Below are 19,585 nucleotides of genomic sequence, written 5' to 3' on the forward strand. Positions count from 1 at the left end.
ATGTGAAAATCGCGTCCAATTTAATGCGGTAGTTTTTGTGTGATACAATGTAATGATGTAAGACAAACAGAAAGACAAAATTTCTAAAAAATATTGTATTGGCATCTATTGGTCTTGTTAAGATTCTACAATTTATTTTTTCTTAAATGTCTTTCAAATACAGACAATGTCTAGTCTTTTTCTTCTTTCAAATCAATAGTCAATCTAAATATATTTGGACCAGAACTTTGCAACTTTCACAGCAGAGTTAGTTGCATTCTCTGCAGCTGAGTTGGGTCCTCCTTCGTGCAGGATGAAGGACACAAAGGAAAAGATTGGAGGTGAGACATGGTCTGCGATTACTCTTCACAGTCGCAAATCACCCAATATTTAACGTCACGTAGTGGCAATGTAGAAATCGCGCCACCTATAATCATGCATAATTGCCAAGCCATTTTCGTTTTCGCTTCGTGATATAATGTGAAATATAAAATGGATCGCTCATTACATTGATAGTTGATGGGGTGAAAGAGTCCAAGTGGCGAATCCAGGCAAGCGCTCATGTTTTTGCTGTGATTAAGCTATACTTGTAGGTATGACTGTATTTCGATTTTAATAAAGTTATAATATATAAAGTAATAATAGTTTATCTTAATTTTATATTTAAAAAATGAAATTATTAAATAACGCAAGGAAATATGAAAATTATTATTACAAATATTTCACTCGACTTCAGATCACGTAACGTGATGTAACTACTGGTATTTAAAAGAAGACAGATTTGGGTATGTCATTAGTTTAAACCAAATACAGTAAAACTTATTTTTTCATACTTACCTAGGACTAACAATTCTTAATTTTTCTAACCTTGGAGCAAAAAATCGACAATTGTCCTTTGTGGCTAAACGCAGTGTTGAGTATATTATGCGTACTTTCCCGCTAGTTAACAAATATGTACGAGTACTAAAGAGCGCGCGAAAAAATATAGGTTTCATTCAATCACTATCGTTTTTGTTACCCAACCTCTCTCATGACCCTACTCTCCCCTACTAAGTACCTACATTACATCAGGCGAGCATAAACTACTTTGCTATAAGTTTCACAAAAAAATCTCTTTGTTGGATGTGAATGTTCAGCACTAGAAAATAGATAGCTAAAACGATGTTTATGACCATTATACTTTGTAAGTATTTACTAATATGCATTTTACATTGTGCCAATTTCCTAGTAATAAGTAATCACTTCAAATTAAGTATTTCATTTATATATTACCGTAATGAAGTCGATTAAAAAGATATCAGGCGATCACTCAATATCTACTGTCATTTACTGTATAGGAGCAAAGAGGTAAAAATTAAATATACACCTGTGCTTTTCAAGAATTAGTAATGAAGTAGCAAGGTGCGGTAAGAACTTACACGCCCACTCTTCGACCAATGAAATGCCACGCGACTAGGGTTTAACATGACGCTCCGCCCAGAAAGCCCGTCCACCCATCCTAAGTGCAACCGCCCTTTACAGGGTGAGTGGCGCGTGCCACTAAATCATTTTAGTGTGAAGTGATTGCTGTGTTTGCCGCGGAACATTAGCTGCTGGTAAGAAATATTTTTTTAACCTTTGAAAATTATACATTATAAGTTTTTTTTTTATTTTTTGTTTGGCAGCTCGATTGTTCACTTATTTTGTAAACTTCTTACTTGTAGTAGACATATCGACGGACAAATATGTATCTTATAATTAAAATTATTAAACAGTTGTAGAATTTTTGTAATAAGATACAATTATTTATTTTTAAATTGAGAATACTCCACCAAAATAATTATTTATCTATCAAGTAACAAACGTTATTAACATTTCCGCCCGCCTTATTGTGAAATAAGGCGGGCGGAAATATTAATGGCAATGTAAAAAAATTGCTAATCTCATTGCAATTAAATTAGCAATTTTTACAGTCCTGAGGGACTGCTTGCTTGAACATAGCATTTAGCAATGTTAGTTATACGAAGTAATTAGTACGTATAAGTACACTTATCTATTTTAAACATACTTATATTGATTTTTTTACGTTTACTAAAATATTTAAACACTTTTCTAGCTGTATAATTGTATATAAAATTAAAAAAATGAAATCTAGAGGGCATACATAACCCTACATGAAAATAAGGAATGTTTTTAGCTATAACAAATGATTATTATTATTGCAAGTCATATGCATTCCAATATAGTACTTACTTATTATTCTCTTCTGATTGGCTCTATTCCTTACTGGGTTACCTTTTAATATAGACATAAGTTTTTTTTTATCTAAATTCAATTTTTTTCCTTTAAACAGTCTACACGTTCACATGTTGTCCTATGTATATGCATATATGTTATATTTTTATTATTTTAGTAAAAATCAAAATCAAGAGATGAGTTTATTAAACTATATTTCATTTTATATAGATACAGACAAATTAAAAAATTACTAAAGCCTTGTGTATTAAATACAAGTTAAATTGGCGCTCAATATATAATTGAGCGACGGTTTTTGTATCGTTCTCAATAAAAGTTAGAGTATATTTTTAAAATGTGATTCAAAAATTCACAAAAATCAGCAAATTGATAATTTTAACGACATTTTAATTTACTACTTATTTATTATAAGTTTCTAGTACCTAGACTGTATACAAAGTTATTTTCCTGTAAGATTTAAGTTCATCCTATTAGATACTCTTTGCCTTATAATCGGAGCACTTGTATATGACATTTTGTATACAAATATATAAATAAATTCTATTACATCCTATAAATAGAAATTATTGAGCGTAATTGATTCCCTTATTTTTCTTATAACAAAGATTTATCAAATGATTTTATATTTAATAAAACAGGGATAAATGTCTGTAGTTACATTTAAAAAAAAGATGTATTCACAGAAATCTGTTAAAAATATTAATAATAACCTTCTAATCAAATCAAGGCAACGTTTTTAGAATGTTAGATAGGTATCTATGTCTGTAGATAACTCCCAGTTATTGCATAACTGGAAATAATTTAATCCAATGTTAAAAAGGGGTCGCATATATTGCAATAAGCCTGTGCAAAAATAGAGTAGATTCTTTCTAAATTTTATGTCAATGAACCCGTTTTGCAATGATTATTTAGAAATGATTTTTTAATTTTGTTAAGACAATTATTTAGATAAAAATAACACTTCAGTTTTATTCTCTTACATGAGTCCATTCTAAATTCTGACTACCTTATCACCGCTGGGCTGAAACTATTTACTACTTATTTATTATAATTTTCTAGTACCTAGACTGTAAACTATTATCTTCAAGCAAATTCTTAGTATGTGTACTACATATATAGAAAATGAGTATCTACTAAAAAGAGTCTTTGAATATAATTCACGGAAGCTATTCTGCCGGGAGTTATTAGCTTTTATAGAAATCTGTCTTGAATGTTAAAAAAAGCTATAAAATTAAGAAATCCGTAGTTTGATAGATATTTACCTCATATAAGACTGATCCAATCCGATCAACTCCAGTTATTTTTAGATTAGATTAGATTCTGTCTCCTGAAATCATTATACTTACCGATTTCAAAAAGAAGGAGATTTTTAATTAGGTTCTATTTTTTTATGCTTGTTACTTCATAATTCCGTTACTTGTACCTAAACCGATTTGAAAAATTATTTTTTATATCAGGTTGGAAATAAAAAAGAATATTCATATTCATAGAAATTTTATCAAAATCGATTTAGTAGCTTAGTTTTTATATATTTTAATCACTAATTTATATCACTGCATTTCACTAGAATTGTTCATTTGTATCTGGGGGGGACAAATTTCTCATCGACGGCGATGCGTTATGCCACGGGTCACGTCATGTCTCCCCTGTTTCCCCAAATGGCAAAAAGAGGGCAAAGGAATGCCAAATTGCAACGATGAATGTTTGTGGAGGTATGGATAGTAAAATAGACGAAGTATGTGAGATGATGAGTGAAAGAAGAATTGATGTATTAGGAGTAAGTGAAACAAAAAAGAAAGGCTTCTCTATTACTACTTATGACCGATATACTGGGTACTGGTCCGGAGTTAATGACTCTGAAAGAAGCAGCCAAGGAGTGGGAGTTATTTTGTCAGAGAGAATGAATGCATCTGTTAAAGATTTTGAATTTGTAAGTCCTAGACTCCTCTGGATACGATTGAAAGTTGGTTTGACCCGTATTTTTCTCCTTTGCGCTTATGCCCCGGATATGTCCAAGCCACCAAAGGTCAGAGAGGATTTCTGGGATAGTGTAAGGGAGATTATGACTAAATGTAAGGAGAATGAAAGAATTATTTTGATAGGTGATTTTAATGGCTGGGTGGGAATCCGTCGCGATGGATATGAAAGGAATTTAGGAATGTTTGGAGATAAAAGAGTGAATGAAAATGGTGAGAGTTTATTAGAAGTATGCCTGGAGAGAAATCTGGTGGTGACTAATACTTTGTTTAGTCACAAACTGATTCATATGTATACATGGCAAAGGCAAACTGAGAGAAGTATGATTGATTTTGTAATTGTGGATGAACGATTGAGAGCGAAAGTGAAGGATACAAGAGTCTATCGTGGTACGAATGTCGGAACTGATCACTTTTTGGTGATATCGAGAATAGGTGGCTTATTCAATAAATGGCGACATCGTCCACGTGTTCGTATGTCAGAAATAGAAAGAGTAAGAGTAGAGAGACTGACAGAAGAACAGGTTCGAAATCAGTATCAAGAAAGATTGAATGAAAGATTTAGAGAGCTACTGAAGAAAGATAACTATGAGATAGAAGAATTTTGGAAGGAATTTAAATGCGGAATCTTTGATATAGCTACTCAAGTTTGTGGTGTAAGTAAGAGGAAGGATGTTAAGATGAGAATGAATGTATGGTGGGATGGCGAAGTGAAAGAAATGGTGGCTCTAAAGAAAAAGGCATGGATGGATTTGTTAGCTACCAGAGCTAATAAGAGAATGCAAGGTAATGTAAGTGACATTGAAAAAATTGCAAAAGAGAATTATGATGTAATGAAAAAGAAAGTTAAAGAATTAGTAAGCAAAAAGAAAGAGGAATGTAAGGATGAGTATGAAAGGAAATTCTCTAGAAATTTTCGAGCTAATCAAAAGCTTTTCTGGCATTTAGTTCGAACAGCTAGAGGTAAAAAGAGAGATCCGAAAATGGGCGTGATAAGGGATATGGATGGTAACGTTATCACGGAACAAAAGGAAGTCTTAGATCATTGGAAGAGATATTTTGAAAGTTTATTTGAACGTGGAAGTGAAAGAAAGAATGTTGAAAATGAAATAATGGACGAAGAAGTTGACAGTGAAAGTGATATAAGTATGGATGAAGTAATGAATGCAATGAAGATTATGAAATTTGGTAAAGCAGCGGGATTCGATAGAATATCTGCCGAAATGCTTAAAGAAGGTGGAGAAATCATTGTAAACCTGCTGTGTCTGCTGTTCAATAAATGTTGGCGGTCCGGTTGTGTTCCAGGTGACTGGAGCAAAGCTGTTATTGTGCCACTATATAAAGGCAGCGGGTCACAGCAGGAGTGCAAAAATTTCCGCGGAATAAGCCTTCTTAGTGTCGTAGGCAAATTGTATGCTAGGATTTTGATTAAAAGAGTGATGAATGAGACGGAAAGTAAAATTTGGGATGTGCAAGCAGGGTTTCGAAAGGGTATGGGATGTACGGATCAAGTCTTTTCCTTAAGGTGCATAACAGAGAAAACCTTAGCTCAACATCAGAAGGTTTTCTGCGCCTTCATTGACCTTGAAAAGGCTTATGATAGAGTGGAGAGGAATGAACTGTGGTCAACACTGGCAATGTATGGGGTGAGCAGCCATTTGATACGGGCATTCAAATCTTTATATAAGGATTCAAATGCCTGTGTCAGAATAAATGGAGTCTATACAGACTGGTTTGGCATTGAACGCGGTGTTAGACAGGGCTGTGTAGCGTCTCCTTGGCTGTTCAACCTATTTATGGACAGTTGCTTGACCGATTTGAAAGGATCTAATTGTGGATTCAGGATGAATGAGTCTCTATTTAAGACTCTTTTATACGCCGACGACCAAGTACTTTTTGCATCGTCGGAGTATGAATTACAACAAATGGTGACTATAATGAATGAAGCGTATGCAAGAAAAGGTATGAAAATAAATGCGAAGAAGACGAAGGTAATGGTTTTTGAGAGGAATGAAAGTTTAACGGCATGCCAGATTATGATAGGAGATGAAAAAGTGGAGCAAGTGAGTGAGTTTCTATATTTAGGTTCTTTGTTTACGAGGGATGGGAAGTGTGAAAGAGATATTGAGAGGAGAGTAAAAGCGGGAAACAGTGTTAACGGTGCACTGCTCTCGATTATGTCAAGTAAAAATGTATCGAGCAAAGCTCGCCTTGCTATAATTCAAGGAGTACTGACACCAACACTCATGTATGGAAGCGAATCGTGGGTATGGCAGAAGAAGCATGAAAGTAAGATAAATGCTGTACAGATGAGAGCTTTGAGAAGTATGTGTGGTATTACTTTAAAAGATAGAGTAAGAAACAGTGTGATTAGAGAGAAGTGTGGACTGAAAGTCGATGTAGTGACCAAAATCGAAAAAGGAATGTTGCGTTGGTTTGGTCATTTGGAGAGGATGGATGAAAGAAGAATTACGAAAGAGATTTATCGAGCAAGAATGAATGGAGATGTCGGTAGGGGCCGCCCTAGACGGACGTATGTCGACCAAATAGGCGACGTGCTGAAGAAGGGCCAAATTAAAAGTACCCGTAACCGACGAGCGTGTATGACAAGATTGATGAATGTGGAAGAAGCGAAAGAGGTTTGTTTGAATCGAAGCATTTGGCGTTCCATTGTTTCTGCCTACCCTAATGGGAGACAGGCGTGACAGATATGTATGTAATGTAATGTATGTTCATTTGTCATTGTATATTTTTATGTTTCTGATGCAATAAAGAGTTAAATATATATAAAAAAAAACATCCAATGTGTCTAAAATATACAAACCTTTCCTGTTTGTATTAATAATCGGAAAAGTCATAAATATGACTTAAAAATCTCCACATAAAAAGTGAGCGAGAGAAAGAGAAGATTGGTCTTTATTAGTACCTCCTTGTGCAGACGAGGCAAGCAGCTAGTAAGAAAGGGGGGAGGAGTGAGGAAGGATTGTTAGTAATGGGGAGGTTAGTTCTCATACCTCCACGCGGATGACAGAAATAAAAAGAACTTATTAGGTATAATTTTCGGAATTCGGTTAGAATTCGTTCGTATCGTTAGTACTTACGTCTTATTGGGCAAGAGTTTTAGGCGCCATTTTTCTAAACTTATCTCTTAACCTAATACTCGTACTTTAATTTCAGTTTCGCGAAATTGCTGTTTTATGAACCAATATAAACTACATGTATAAGATTTCAATTTAAATCTATAAGAAATTTAGTTCATATTGGTTTTAAGCTAAAGATTTCGCTATGATATCAAACTGAAATTTTAATTTTAGAGATAACTTTAGATAGATAGCGTCTAAGAATCGACCTTAGTGTCTCGCTTCGGCACCCACCTTGCAGACGACATTCAGGTGAAGTAGACACAATTAACAGAAACTACAAAACTAGTAGTTAAGTGCAATAAATTCCTGTTGTCTAGTTCTAAATAAATACTATATACAACGTTATATCTTAGGAACCGCTGAGATATAACATTGTGACAGACGGACAAAGTCGTACCATAAGAGTTCCTTTTTATCTTTTTGGTGCGGATCCCTAAAATAAACATAATATGTTTACAGTCCTAATGAACGTCATGGCGAATTCCTGTTGAATTTTTCATTATAATTTTATATAATTTACTGTCATAATTTTATGTACCTACTGACTCGGACGAAATCCAGTTGCTACCTATTAAGCACTATTTTATTATCACTCTAAATTTTTTAATTGAATTTTAAAATGGAAAGAAAAAAGTAATATACGAGTTAATAATAAAGAAAATAAAAAGTAGAATCCAAGTTGAATTAAACATGAATATATACGTATACCTATACTCATACAAGTGTGGGTTAACTGGAGTTTTTTCTTTCTCTGTGTGTTTATATTTCTTTTTTTTTTTTCACATATTTTATAATTAGTCAATGAATTTACTTTTAAGTTTTGCCTCTTTTTTCTTGAAAGTATTGTATAATCGTGATGCAAAATTTTTATACTGGTTCTGTGCAAACTTAATTTGAATAGAAGGAATAAGACAATTATTTTTTCTTTTATGAGATGATGGCATATGTGGGACTATTGAGCAATTTATACATTACTTATACATTGAACATTTTATACATTAGAGAATATGTAGTTATAATGTTTGGTATAGTAGATACACAATTACTTTTAAAACCGTGCGTTGTGTTTTTTAATTACTAAAGTGAGACTCTTTTCAGCGTCTCCCTAAACACAAATGAAGTAACTTAGAATCGATTCGCACAACGCCTTATATGTACATTTGTATTTGTAGTGTTTGAAGGGCAACTTCTCTGACATTTTTAAATACATATATTAATTTTCTGGTTCTATTAGTTGATAATTTTATGTATTATTCCATTTTAACCTCACATCAATTAGGCAAACCGAGAAATTCGTAGGCGGTGCATTTTTGAATAGAGGAAAAATAAATACTTGATAAATTCATATAATATAAATATACACATAAAATATTAAATAAATATATATATACAATAAATAGATACATACATAAATAAATACATAAAATATTACTATATAAAACAAATAAATAAAACGACTGCAATAGAAGAGCAAATAGGAATCTATCACTCAAACAGAGTAACCAGCAAGAGAAACTTAAAGAGAAAGCGATTTTTCTAAGACATAGGTGCGCAATTTGTGTTTAAAAGCTGGCTTGCTTAGAGTAGATCTTATGGCAAGCGGGAGTGTGTTCCAGTGTATAATAGTTTGAACAGTGATGGAATAAGAAATGAAGCCAGTACAATGCGCAGGCATATGAAAAAGAAGATTCCTGCACGGATAAAGGCAACGATTGGTAATGTCCCCATGAAATTGAAATTTATACTTAGGGTAGTCGAGAGAATTTGGATCGAGTAAAATAGAATGCAAAGTACACAATAAGCGTGAAGTTCTACGCAATCGGATAGGGAGCCACTTAAGCTGAGCGCGGTAGGGAGAGTGGTGGTCATACTTACGAAGATTAAAAATTAATCGTACGCTATTGTTGAGAAGATGATCAAGGTTATTTAATAGGTCTTCATTCATGTCTGTGCAGCAGGCATCACCGTAATCAAGTATGTGGAGAATAAGAGACTGTACCAGCAAGATTTTAATGCTAATAGGGAGAAAATGATTAAATCAATAAAGATTACGCAGTGAGAACGGTATTTTACTGCTAATTTCCTAAGGATACTTTATATACTCTTTGTATTTCAGCACACGGATTTTGGTAATAATAAAATTCATGATTACATGAATATGTGAGTATTTTTGGCTTTTATTCGGTAGAAGACGCCGATATACTGAACTTACTAAAACAAACAATTAGATTTTGTATGTAATGTTAATAAGCTATCCTCAAATCCTATAGTATTATTCCTTTTCAGCACATTCTGAAATTTAATCCTAAGTTTTGGCATAAAAAAACAGCGACTGTATCTTCTGCAAATGCCAGTATTTCGGCACCCTCCAGATTTATATTGCAAAGATTATTATATGTATTATAAACAGAGTAGATCCTAACATGCTACCTTGAGGGATTTTGTGGGTGGTAACAGTGTTTTCACTTTCATATTTTTCAATTCTAATACACTGTTGCCGATTTGATAAATAATTGATAAACCACTTCAATACCGATCCTTTAACTCTAAGATTTTCTAGTCTTGTAATCAAAATCGGTATCGATACGGTATCAAATGTCTTCTGTACATCAAAGGAGATTCCAACACACTTCTCATGCTGTCATTTTTAATACAACATCTTCTGTAGATCTATCTTGTCGAATACCGTATTGACTTTTAGCAATAAGTTTGTTGCTCTCAAGATATTTCATCAGTCTTTTCTTAACGACTTTTTCTAAGATTTTGGACAGAACCAACAACAGCGCTATTGTACGATAGTTGAACGGCACTGATTTATCACCAGCATATTAATTGGAAACTTTACAGCTTTCTTAAATATCTTTGGAAACAAACAGGTGTCGAAACTAAGATTACAGAGATAACTGACTATTTAAAATGTTAGGCTCTCTGTTATGTATATTGGATTATTAGAACCATTAATTTTTACATTAATAATCTTAAATAAGTCATACTTGTGTTCCTTATCACATCTTGATAGATTTGCACATTGCAAAATCTTTCCAATTGTAGTAAAAGGCAGTTAATACGCTTACTTACTGTGAATAAGAAATAATTTCATTACTGTGACATTCTTCTTCTTTGCTTACTAGGAATGCGCGTAGGTAGATTTAATATAAGTGACCTACACGCTGATGAAATAAATCCTTGACTTTTTTGCTTTCTCTCCCCCCCCCCCCCCCCCAGTAACTCAGTTTAAAATTACTTGTTGTTTTGATTTACATTAAAAAAATTGGTAACTTAAAACAACTATACCAGAAGGTGGTCCAAAGTAGTGTAACTGATTTGAATCCATCTTCACCTATAATTCTTCACTGGTGTCTCACCAATGTAAAGTAATAGCATAGGAGGGGTTACCATTCCATTTCCATATATGACCTTCCGGATTTGAGAGAATTTGGTATACAAATAGAAAATGATCTAAATTAATACATAGGGACAGATAGAGAAAGAATATGTTTTATTTGCATCACACATTTTGTTTGGATAAAAATAACTATATTGGTATAAATGCGGCTTTATTGCTAAAAGCAATCTTTTACATACAGTTTATCGCAATTTACTCGAGCAAAGTCAGGGAAAATACCTAGCAGCATACTGGTAGTATATATAATTATAACACAAATAGACCTGCAGGTATTCGGGTGAACGATGAGGGTCGCAGTTCAAATGTCGCGCGGACCTCACCGCCCCATTACGGTCACGCGAGCCAACGGGTGATTTCGTAATAACACCGTTTATCAATTTTGACAATATGTTTACTTGTATTCGGCATGAACAGTGATTAGCGGCGCTACAAGGTTTGAAAGTGAATATTCGATTCGATTTTCGTTGTTGTTTAAAAGAGTTCTAAGATACGAATATTTTGTAATAGGTTCTTCTTGTTATATTGATTGCAAAATGTAAAATGAATAAAGAAATTCTTATATTTGCAATAGCTAATCAATTACACTAATATAGGAATAAGTGATTTTTATGTAAATAAATTTAATCACAAATAACTTTCAATTATTTGGAATGTCTATGCAGAATACGCACAGAAAATTCGATAGTTTTAATTGTACAAACTGAGATTTGTTAACGCTGACATTCCCGAATACCAATAAACAATATCGCGTCCTATTAAGTATGTAGTTTAAATACTTTAGGAAAACGTTAAAGTTTTAGATCATTTTTCTTATTTTATTATTGTGTATCTTATACACATATATTATTGAATTTTAATTGAGCACAACAAAATGTGAGAGCGTAGTATTATATAGTCTTATACAATATTTGTGTTTTAATTGATAAATTGGGTTCTGTATCAAAAAAATCAGATAGACCGTTAATGTGAAATTCGTGAAAGAAAATTCAGTCAACCAAATAAGGCCGACGGTCTGTTCACAAACACGTCTGTCATTGATGATTCGTTATAAATAACAATTGAAACAAACAAAGGCGAATACATGTACTTCACAAATTTTCATTGCAATAACAACAATAACACTTCGGCAACGTGTAAATAAATCTTAATTGGTTATTCGAATAGAATTATTTTGTTTAAAACCGGCCACTATTAATGTGTATGTGTGACTATCAACACTCGAAAATTTACCACCACTATTACTACTAAAAGTTAAACCTTATTAGACATCAGTATCCGATCGTACGTTTTGTGATAAGTGTTTCACTTCTAAACAACGCATCTTCAGGCAAATTATTCGGAGTCTAGTGTTAACTGTTCGGCGCCCAGACTACGAAAAATTTTATATATTAACTACTAAAATCTAAGCTATTTAATTAGTAATTTTTTTAAATAGATTTTTAATGCTATATTTAACAAATAAGGCTGTTAAAATTTAAATTGCAATATGATATTCTTGTAGAGAAATATAAAACTGGCTCTGTTTAAAAAAAAAATATTTTTGTTAAATATATGATATGGTAATCGCAACTTTTTAATATGTTCATTTTGTAGTTAATTGTTGGTTTTATTTATATGTATGTTATATTTCTGTTTCTGACCATAGACATAGATGGTCGAGAATAATTTTTAAACAAATTCCAGCCACAAAATAATTAAATAATGATCATAAACTATTTTGTTCATTCATAACTTTTTATTAGATTAGCTGATTCCCATAGTTTCACCGTGTGAATCAGTATATAATTCTATTTGTTAAGTTAGGTTAGATTAATATTAAATTGTGTACCTATCCGTGTACACAATTTAATGCAAATTTGTTCAGCTTTCCAATCGTGATTGAATAACAAACATCCCTACAAACTTTTACATTTATATTATAAGTAGGGTTGAAACTGATGTTTTATTAAAAAATCTAGTTATTTCCAACGATTTTTCCTACATGAAACAGTATATGAAATAGTTAGTGTTAATTTAGGATATAACCTACTAGTGTACTAAATTTCATTCAAATCCGTTTAGCCGTTTAAGCGTAATTGAATAACAAATCCTAAGAGGCCTAATTTATTCAAAATATAAAAATACTATGTAGATGTCACCCACATTTATTGATGCCTACGAATATAGTAATAATTGAATATAGAAATAATTGGTCATATAATTCGATACCACAGCATTCGACTTCATATATAAGCGAAAGTTCATCTGCAATATTAAATTTATCAAAAACGTGGTTTTGGTTCTTTAATATGCATGCACCACCTCTTTTCAAAATGAAACCATCACTATCATGAATTGATTCCGAATCTAGTCGAACTTTTGCGATCTAATTAAATCGGTAGTTATTACATTAAAATAAAATGAAACCACTTTATAATTATTTAAACATAATTAAATTTTTGGGCCACTTAAAAAGTTTCACTCAAAGCAGGTCTATAATGTGTTATGGTTTTATTTTGCATTCATGTAAAGACATCTTCAAGACATCTTTTTTTTGTATACTAACAATATATTAATATTAACATTTCTAAGAGCATTGGGATCCTTGATGTTGACATCTCTAGTGAAGAACAGTTCCGTGGCCACCTCGAAGATGGTGGTCAATTCAAGGTAAAGCTGGCATTCAAAAAACTCTTTGTGCTTATTAGAGCAATACTTCGTTGGATCATCGACTAAATTGCAAATCCGGCCCCATATGGAGTATTGCAGTCACTTATTGCAGGCGGGAGCGCCTAGAAACCTAGGTGAATCCTTCGACTCATTGCAATAACGAGTTATGAGAATTTTCGATGATCCCAAACTTACAAGCAGTATCGAATCTAAGTCTTAGGAGAGATATTGCCTCACTTTGCGTGTTCTGTCGTTTGTACAACGTATTGTGCTTAGAGAAATTGTTGAATATGATGGCCACGGCAATTTTCTACCATCGTAAAACTCACTATCGACAGGGAGTTCGTCCCCACACCTTAGAACCTGGATGGTCGCGTACAACGCGGTTTTCCCCCACGAGCGATCAAGGTTTGATGAGCTTTCCCCTCAAGGTTTTTCCAAGAGACTACAGCATGAGGATCTTTAAAAAAAGGGTAAAAAGGGTTTTTTCAGGGTCGGCAACGCGCGCGTAATGCCCGCAAGCGTTCATCACCTACGGTGACCGCTTACCATCAAGTTAGCCGTATGGTGTATAGCGTTCAGTAGTATAAAAAAATATTTTGTAGAAAAATTATAAAAGTTGAGTTTTACTGACTAGTCAATGGCAATTGTTTATTGCTATCATTACCAGTAATTAAAAGAATTTTGATTATGAATTTTAGAATTATGTATCTATTTTATTAATCGGTTAGGAAAATAAATAATGCCTTTTTATACAATTTATTATTTTTAATGCCATATTTCTAATAGTCAATTACTGTTTATGGATTTTGTGGTGACATTTTTTACAATAGTAGGGTATCGTTATTTTTATGCACTTTTAATTTACATAGGCATTACTGTCTATTTTAAAGTTATGCCCTTTCTAGATCAATACTGTAATATACTTCAAGTGACATCATAACCGTCAAGAAAAGAGCATATTCCTTTTTAAAAGGCCGGCAGCACACCTGCAATGCCGTTTATGTTGTCGGTGATCATGGGCGGCGGTAGTCACTTACCATCAGGTGAGCCGCATGCTCGTTTGGTCCCTGTGTTGTAAAAAAATTATAATTTTATTACAGTATTGATTTAAAAAGGACATACCAGAAATATATTTATTTATGTTTAAACTGGTAGTGTTCATAATTTTGTATAAATAATTATGAGTTATATTTAAAACAATTTAAGTTTTTATTTTTTTCAATTTGTAGTACGTAAACTTGTATATTTTTTGTTGAATCGCTGTTACTCAGCAGCTCTGTAGCGCTCAATATTTATTTTATATCTATTTCATCAATCTTTTATCTGAGTTCTTGATCATCTTAGGTGTAGAAATCGAATCGTAAATATCTACTGTCCTTAATTTATAGGTATATATTATGTTACAGGACAAAAAAAACCGTTCAGATACTACTATGCATTTTTTAGTGTCTTTACAGTAGCATAGTTATTATTGTTGAACAATAATCACTGTAAATAACTAATAAAAATACGTAAAGCCAAAAGTTAATAAGTAATCCGCATACCTATTACAGTTTTAATTATATTCTTGCTCTACCAAAAGTCGAGTAGCGTTTACCATTAATAGATAATTAGTGAATCGAAACCCCCGTTATTTTCACCGCACATACGGTGTAATTGTGACCTAACGTCACGCCACAATTACAAAAACATGTCAGTATTTTGCTGACAATTAGCTACCATCGACATAAACACGTACACACTGTGATGTAGACTATATAAAAAATTTGATAGTCAGAATGTATTACGAAATATCTATGTTTCGTATGCTGTAGTATTATTTAAGATCTGATGCATTAATATTATTACAGACTTTAATAAAAAAATTGAATTTCTAACATTTCTTGTATACTGCTAAATTCTACAAGACTAGAGTGTATAAGAGCGAATAATTAAGCAGCGACCCGTTACAATGTCATTTTCGACGGATGATTTCTGCCCTATACAAGACATCCACAAAATTAGTTTTATCAATATTATTTTGATACAATACAAGTACCATGAAGTTTATTAATTTGAATATTCATGAATTCGCATCCCATAAGATCTTATATATTGAAAAATATAAAGACGAGAAAAATTACTCATTGAATGAATTAAACTCTTTATTATTCAAAGAATGGTATAGATTATAAAGATTAACAATATGTACACCAAACATTATTAAGAATGACATGGGAACATAATGTATGATACGATTACCTCTTATAAAGAATTAAAAATATTCTTAAAATGTTATGCACATTGGTTAATTTAAGGTACTTAATTGAAATTTATTAAATATTTCTACGAATACGCAATAATTTTTATCTTGTGTTTTATATAAATATGTATACAATTGGATCCATTTATATTAACATATAGTATAATACTGGCAGCCCGGCCAGGCTTTGCACGGTTGGACATTTATTTTTGAAACATTTTAGAATAAAAATGGAGTAAATGTATCTTTACGCAGGATATAAATAGTTTTTATCAATTGACCATCTATTTATAGATTTTCATAGTTGTGCACGTCTGTCACATCACACGTCTGTCCATGTCTCCCACATTTCCCTTGTGATCCCTTCCTGGCTGCGTTGCCCGCTGCACTGTGTGGGACCACAGCGACCACGGCGTGGCGGCGCGGCTGCTTTTATTGTTCTATGATATAACTTTTTCATTTATAAACTGATTGAAATAAAACAAACACTAAATATTAAGTGGAGCAAATCGCAATGTATTAATCAAAACCACATTCAAATCGTTTAAACTGTTTCTGAGATGAGCGTGCACAAACGTACAGACAAACAGACAAAAATTCTATAAATCATTGTTTTTGGCTCTATTGCGTTCATAAAGTCCCCCTATAGTAGTTTTTTTTATATATCTTCCATGTACAAACAGCGACCAGTTACGACTTTATTTTATGTATTGATTGATTTTTTTTATGTATACCAATAGATAGATACGTCTATAAATTCTGTGTAATGTCACAGCACAGTATGTTATCATTGGAATCAATCGGCAACCGGTCAATAATTTCAAATCGTAACATAACACATAATTACGTTGCGATAGATTGGTGTAATTTTTATGCCCGTTTGTGCCGTCATCGTTTTCTGAATAGTGGTTTCTCAGTAATTGACGATACGTATGTCTCCGTTCCCACGAGGCTCGTGTTAAGGGGAGTAATGTACCTTTAGCTATTTGCAGAACACAGTCATTCTATCTCATTGTCGCAATCATAGGTTGAATATTGACTAGTGTCACACTGAACATGGTAAACAGTAATAATTTAAGAGTGAATAAGGACTTAACTTTATATAAGAAATTGGTGTCTAAGAGTAACAACAATAGCCACAACATAGTAGCTAGCAACCTAACAATATATAGCTATTGATACTTAGATTGAAATGCGGAAATTAATTTTATTTAGGTACAGTAGTAGATATCTATTGAGGCTATCGCATATTTAATGCGCTAAGATGTTATATTTTGATGGGCTCCAAACAGCTGTCCTTTTCAAATTCATATCGTACAGATAATAGGAGAAAAAAATAAAGACTACTCAATCAAAACTACGAAATACCTTCCGAGATTGACTTTCCTAAAAGGGTTCTATTGCCTGTACAAAAAAAAAATTAGGTACTAGCAATCCGCCCTGGCTTCGCATGAATAGACAGAATTTTCGAAAATCAATACATATAATAAAAAAGTTTTGGACAATTCAACTAGTCGATTATTTTAAGGCATTTTATATGTGATTCTTTAGATTGATATAACTTTTTTTTATGAGCCGACTGAAATAAAACAAACACTAATTCCACTAACTCCAATATTCAAATCGGTTAAGCCGTTTCTGAGATTAGCGTGCACAAATGTACAGACAACCAGGCAAACAGACAAAAATCCTAAAAAATATTGTTTTGGTTCTATTGCGTTTATAAAGCCTCTCTATAATAGTTTTTCTTATATATCTTACACACAGCGGCCAGTTACGATATAATTATGCTATCTAATGTCATTTCTTATTACAATTAAATGTATTTACTATTTTATAAATGGTGCAATAAAGTGTAAAATAAATAAATAAATATATATATTAATTGATTGATAGCCGGAGATACTATTAAGTAAAATTAATACACGTACGTATATTTATGTAAAATTTTTGTTGTATCAGTCGTTAACTGTTCACTGTTGAACATAGCCTCCTCGTAAGAGGAGGAGAGAGTAGTTGCCACGCTTGACAAGCGATTTGGCACCCACAGTTTGGCTTTTAGTGATGTTTTAAGAGAGAAACTGCTACCTATTCCTCAACTACAAGCTCTCTTAGGCGCCTTCTACGACGCCCACGGGAATGGAAGGGGTGTCTTATTAAATGCCGGGATCTACACGACTATTTAAAATCGTATTCGTAATTAAAAAAGATCCCTTTTGCAATATCACTAAACTGTAAGAAGTGAATCCCAGTTAGTGTAACATCATCATTTTAGAATTCGATTATAGGCAGTCTTATTATTGTATGTATGTAATTTGGTGCTATTGTAAAGGTATTTTCTTTTCAGTATCAATATGGTTAAGTGGAGAAAAGTAAGGTAAAGAACGCAGGTATAAAATTATGTAAGTTGGCAGTTAACACCACAACGTGAATATTGTGAATAGGTCGGATCAAATCCCCATTCATCTGTCAGGGCACGCGTACCTAAAACTTTTTCATATTTTATACAGCACGTTACGGTGTCGTATCGCCTCTCTCATTTAAATAATCAATCGGTTATTAATGTCTATCGCCGGTGATGTGGCAATATCTTTTCAAACTTCACTCTTCAAGGGTGCCATCGGGTTTTGTAGATAAATTGAGCTTTTGTGTTAGGGACAATATTTCATATGCGCATATTTTTAAAAGCTTATAATAATGACTTATAGGTATCTTTTTTTATACAACTTAGAATGGCAAACAAGCTGACGACCCACCTGATGGAAAGTGGTAACCGTCGCCTATAGACATGAGCAGTACCATAGACATAACACAGTATACTGTTTCGCCCATGCATTCTTGAGGACTCAGGTGATATCTAAAAGAGAATATGTGCTGATACTTTTACCTATACGTAGATCTAAATATTATAGTTTTAATTATATAGGGTTAGTAGGAAGGGGTCATATCAACCCGCAACCCTCTGACAGTCTTCATAAAACTAAAAGACATACACCAAGACATATAGTCGAAATATGGAAATAAGTTTCACGTGAATTTTTCATCAAACGATCGCGTGACCACGCGATTTATATGAATAATTAAAAAATCATTTTCAAATTTCGATTATATTACTTGGGGTTACGTTGTTCAATTTCTTGGACTATTATTGGGTTTCGTAGTAAGTACAGTAAATGTAAGTCAATAACAACTTATAATATAAAATCTGCACAATGACTTATCTATAATGGTTCTATCGCCTACAGTTTCAGTTTATAATTACAAACAGGCCATGATGGATACAAATAGCTGCAAACCGGAGTCGCTGTGCCGTGTGTGTGGCGACAAAGCCTCAGGAAAGCACTACGGTGTCCCATCTTGCGATGGGTGCCGAGGTTTCTTCAAAAGAAGTATAAGACGGTACGGAAATGTAATGTACAAATGTAGTAGATGTTCATTTTTTTATTTCATTTGTCTTAAGTGAGTATATTCAGAAATAAATAAACTCATTTATTTTTGGGACACGAAATATTAAGAAAGTCAAGTTAGAATTTAATTTGTAAATTAACATTCCTAATCGAAATTAAATATGAAAAGTTAAGTTTTTGTTCTATCTATATACATCAAGTTCTAAATTATAAGGAAGGTGGCGATGACCGGTATTTATATATATATTATCTGCAACAATATTATATTTCTTTACAATAAATCTTTTTAACATAATAAAAATTCTTCTGTAATAATCTGAATAAGCAAAATTGAAACTATAACAAGCTATAAGCTTGCGTCCCAAATAACCTCACAAGTAAAGGGTAGCAACTATTGCAACATAGGACTTTTCTACTTAAGTCAAATTCTATTACGCTTTCATATCTTAAGCAATCTATGCTTTATCTTTTTATCTTTTATAAAAAACTAAATAAAAGAAAACCAATGCAAATGTTCCAATGTTTTTAACATTACAATTTGTGAC

At 32.6% G+C, this 19,585-nt stretch overlaps 2 protein-coding genes across 4 annotated transcripts in view; both read left to right on the plus strand.

The window, feature by feature from the left end:
* Positions 1-1,304: 1,304 nt before the first annotated feature.
* The window catches only part of LOC113516513 (nuclear receptor subfamily 2 group C member 1-B-like), a 28,415-nt gene continuing 10,134 nt past the window's right edge, over positions 1,305-19,585 (plus strand). The window contains exons 1-2 of one of the 3 annotated variants that reach the window (XM_031911596.2): positions 1,305-1,574; positions 18,902-19,032. In XM_031911596.2, coding sequence (XP_031767456.2) covers positions 18,905-19,032 — 128 coding nt within the window. In that variant the 5' untranslated portion in view covers positions 1,305-1,574; positions 18,902-18,904. Of the gene's footprint in view, positions 1,575-17,591; positions 19,033-19,585 lie in introns of those variants that run through there. The other 2 variants (XM_031911598.2, XM_031911595.2) reach the window with 2 other exon arrangements.
* LOC128201058 (craniofacial development protein 2-like) lies at positions 3,911-13,454 on the plus strand. The gene is made up of 2 exons (XM_052896645.1): positions 3,911-4,609; positions 13,311-13,454. Exons 1-2 carry the CDS (start codon positions 3,911-3,913, stop codon positions 13,452-13,454), a joined length of 843 nt encoding a protein of 280 aa, XP_052752605.1.

This window comes from Galleria mellonella, unplaced genomic scaffold (assembly GCF_026898425.1).
Source record: "Galleria mellonella isolate WM207_F2 unplaced genomic scaffold, CSIRO_AGI_GalMel_v1 utg33, whole genome shotgun sequence".
NCBI lineage: Eukaryota > Metazoa > Arthropoda > Insecta > Lepidoptera > Pyralidae > Galleria > Galleria mellonella.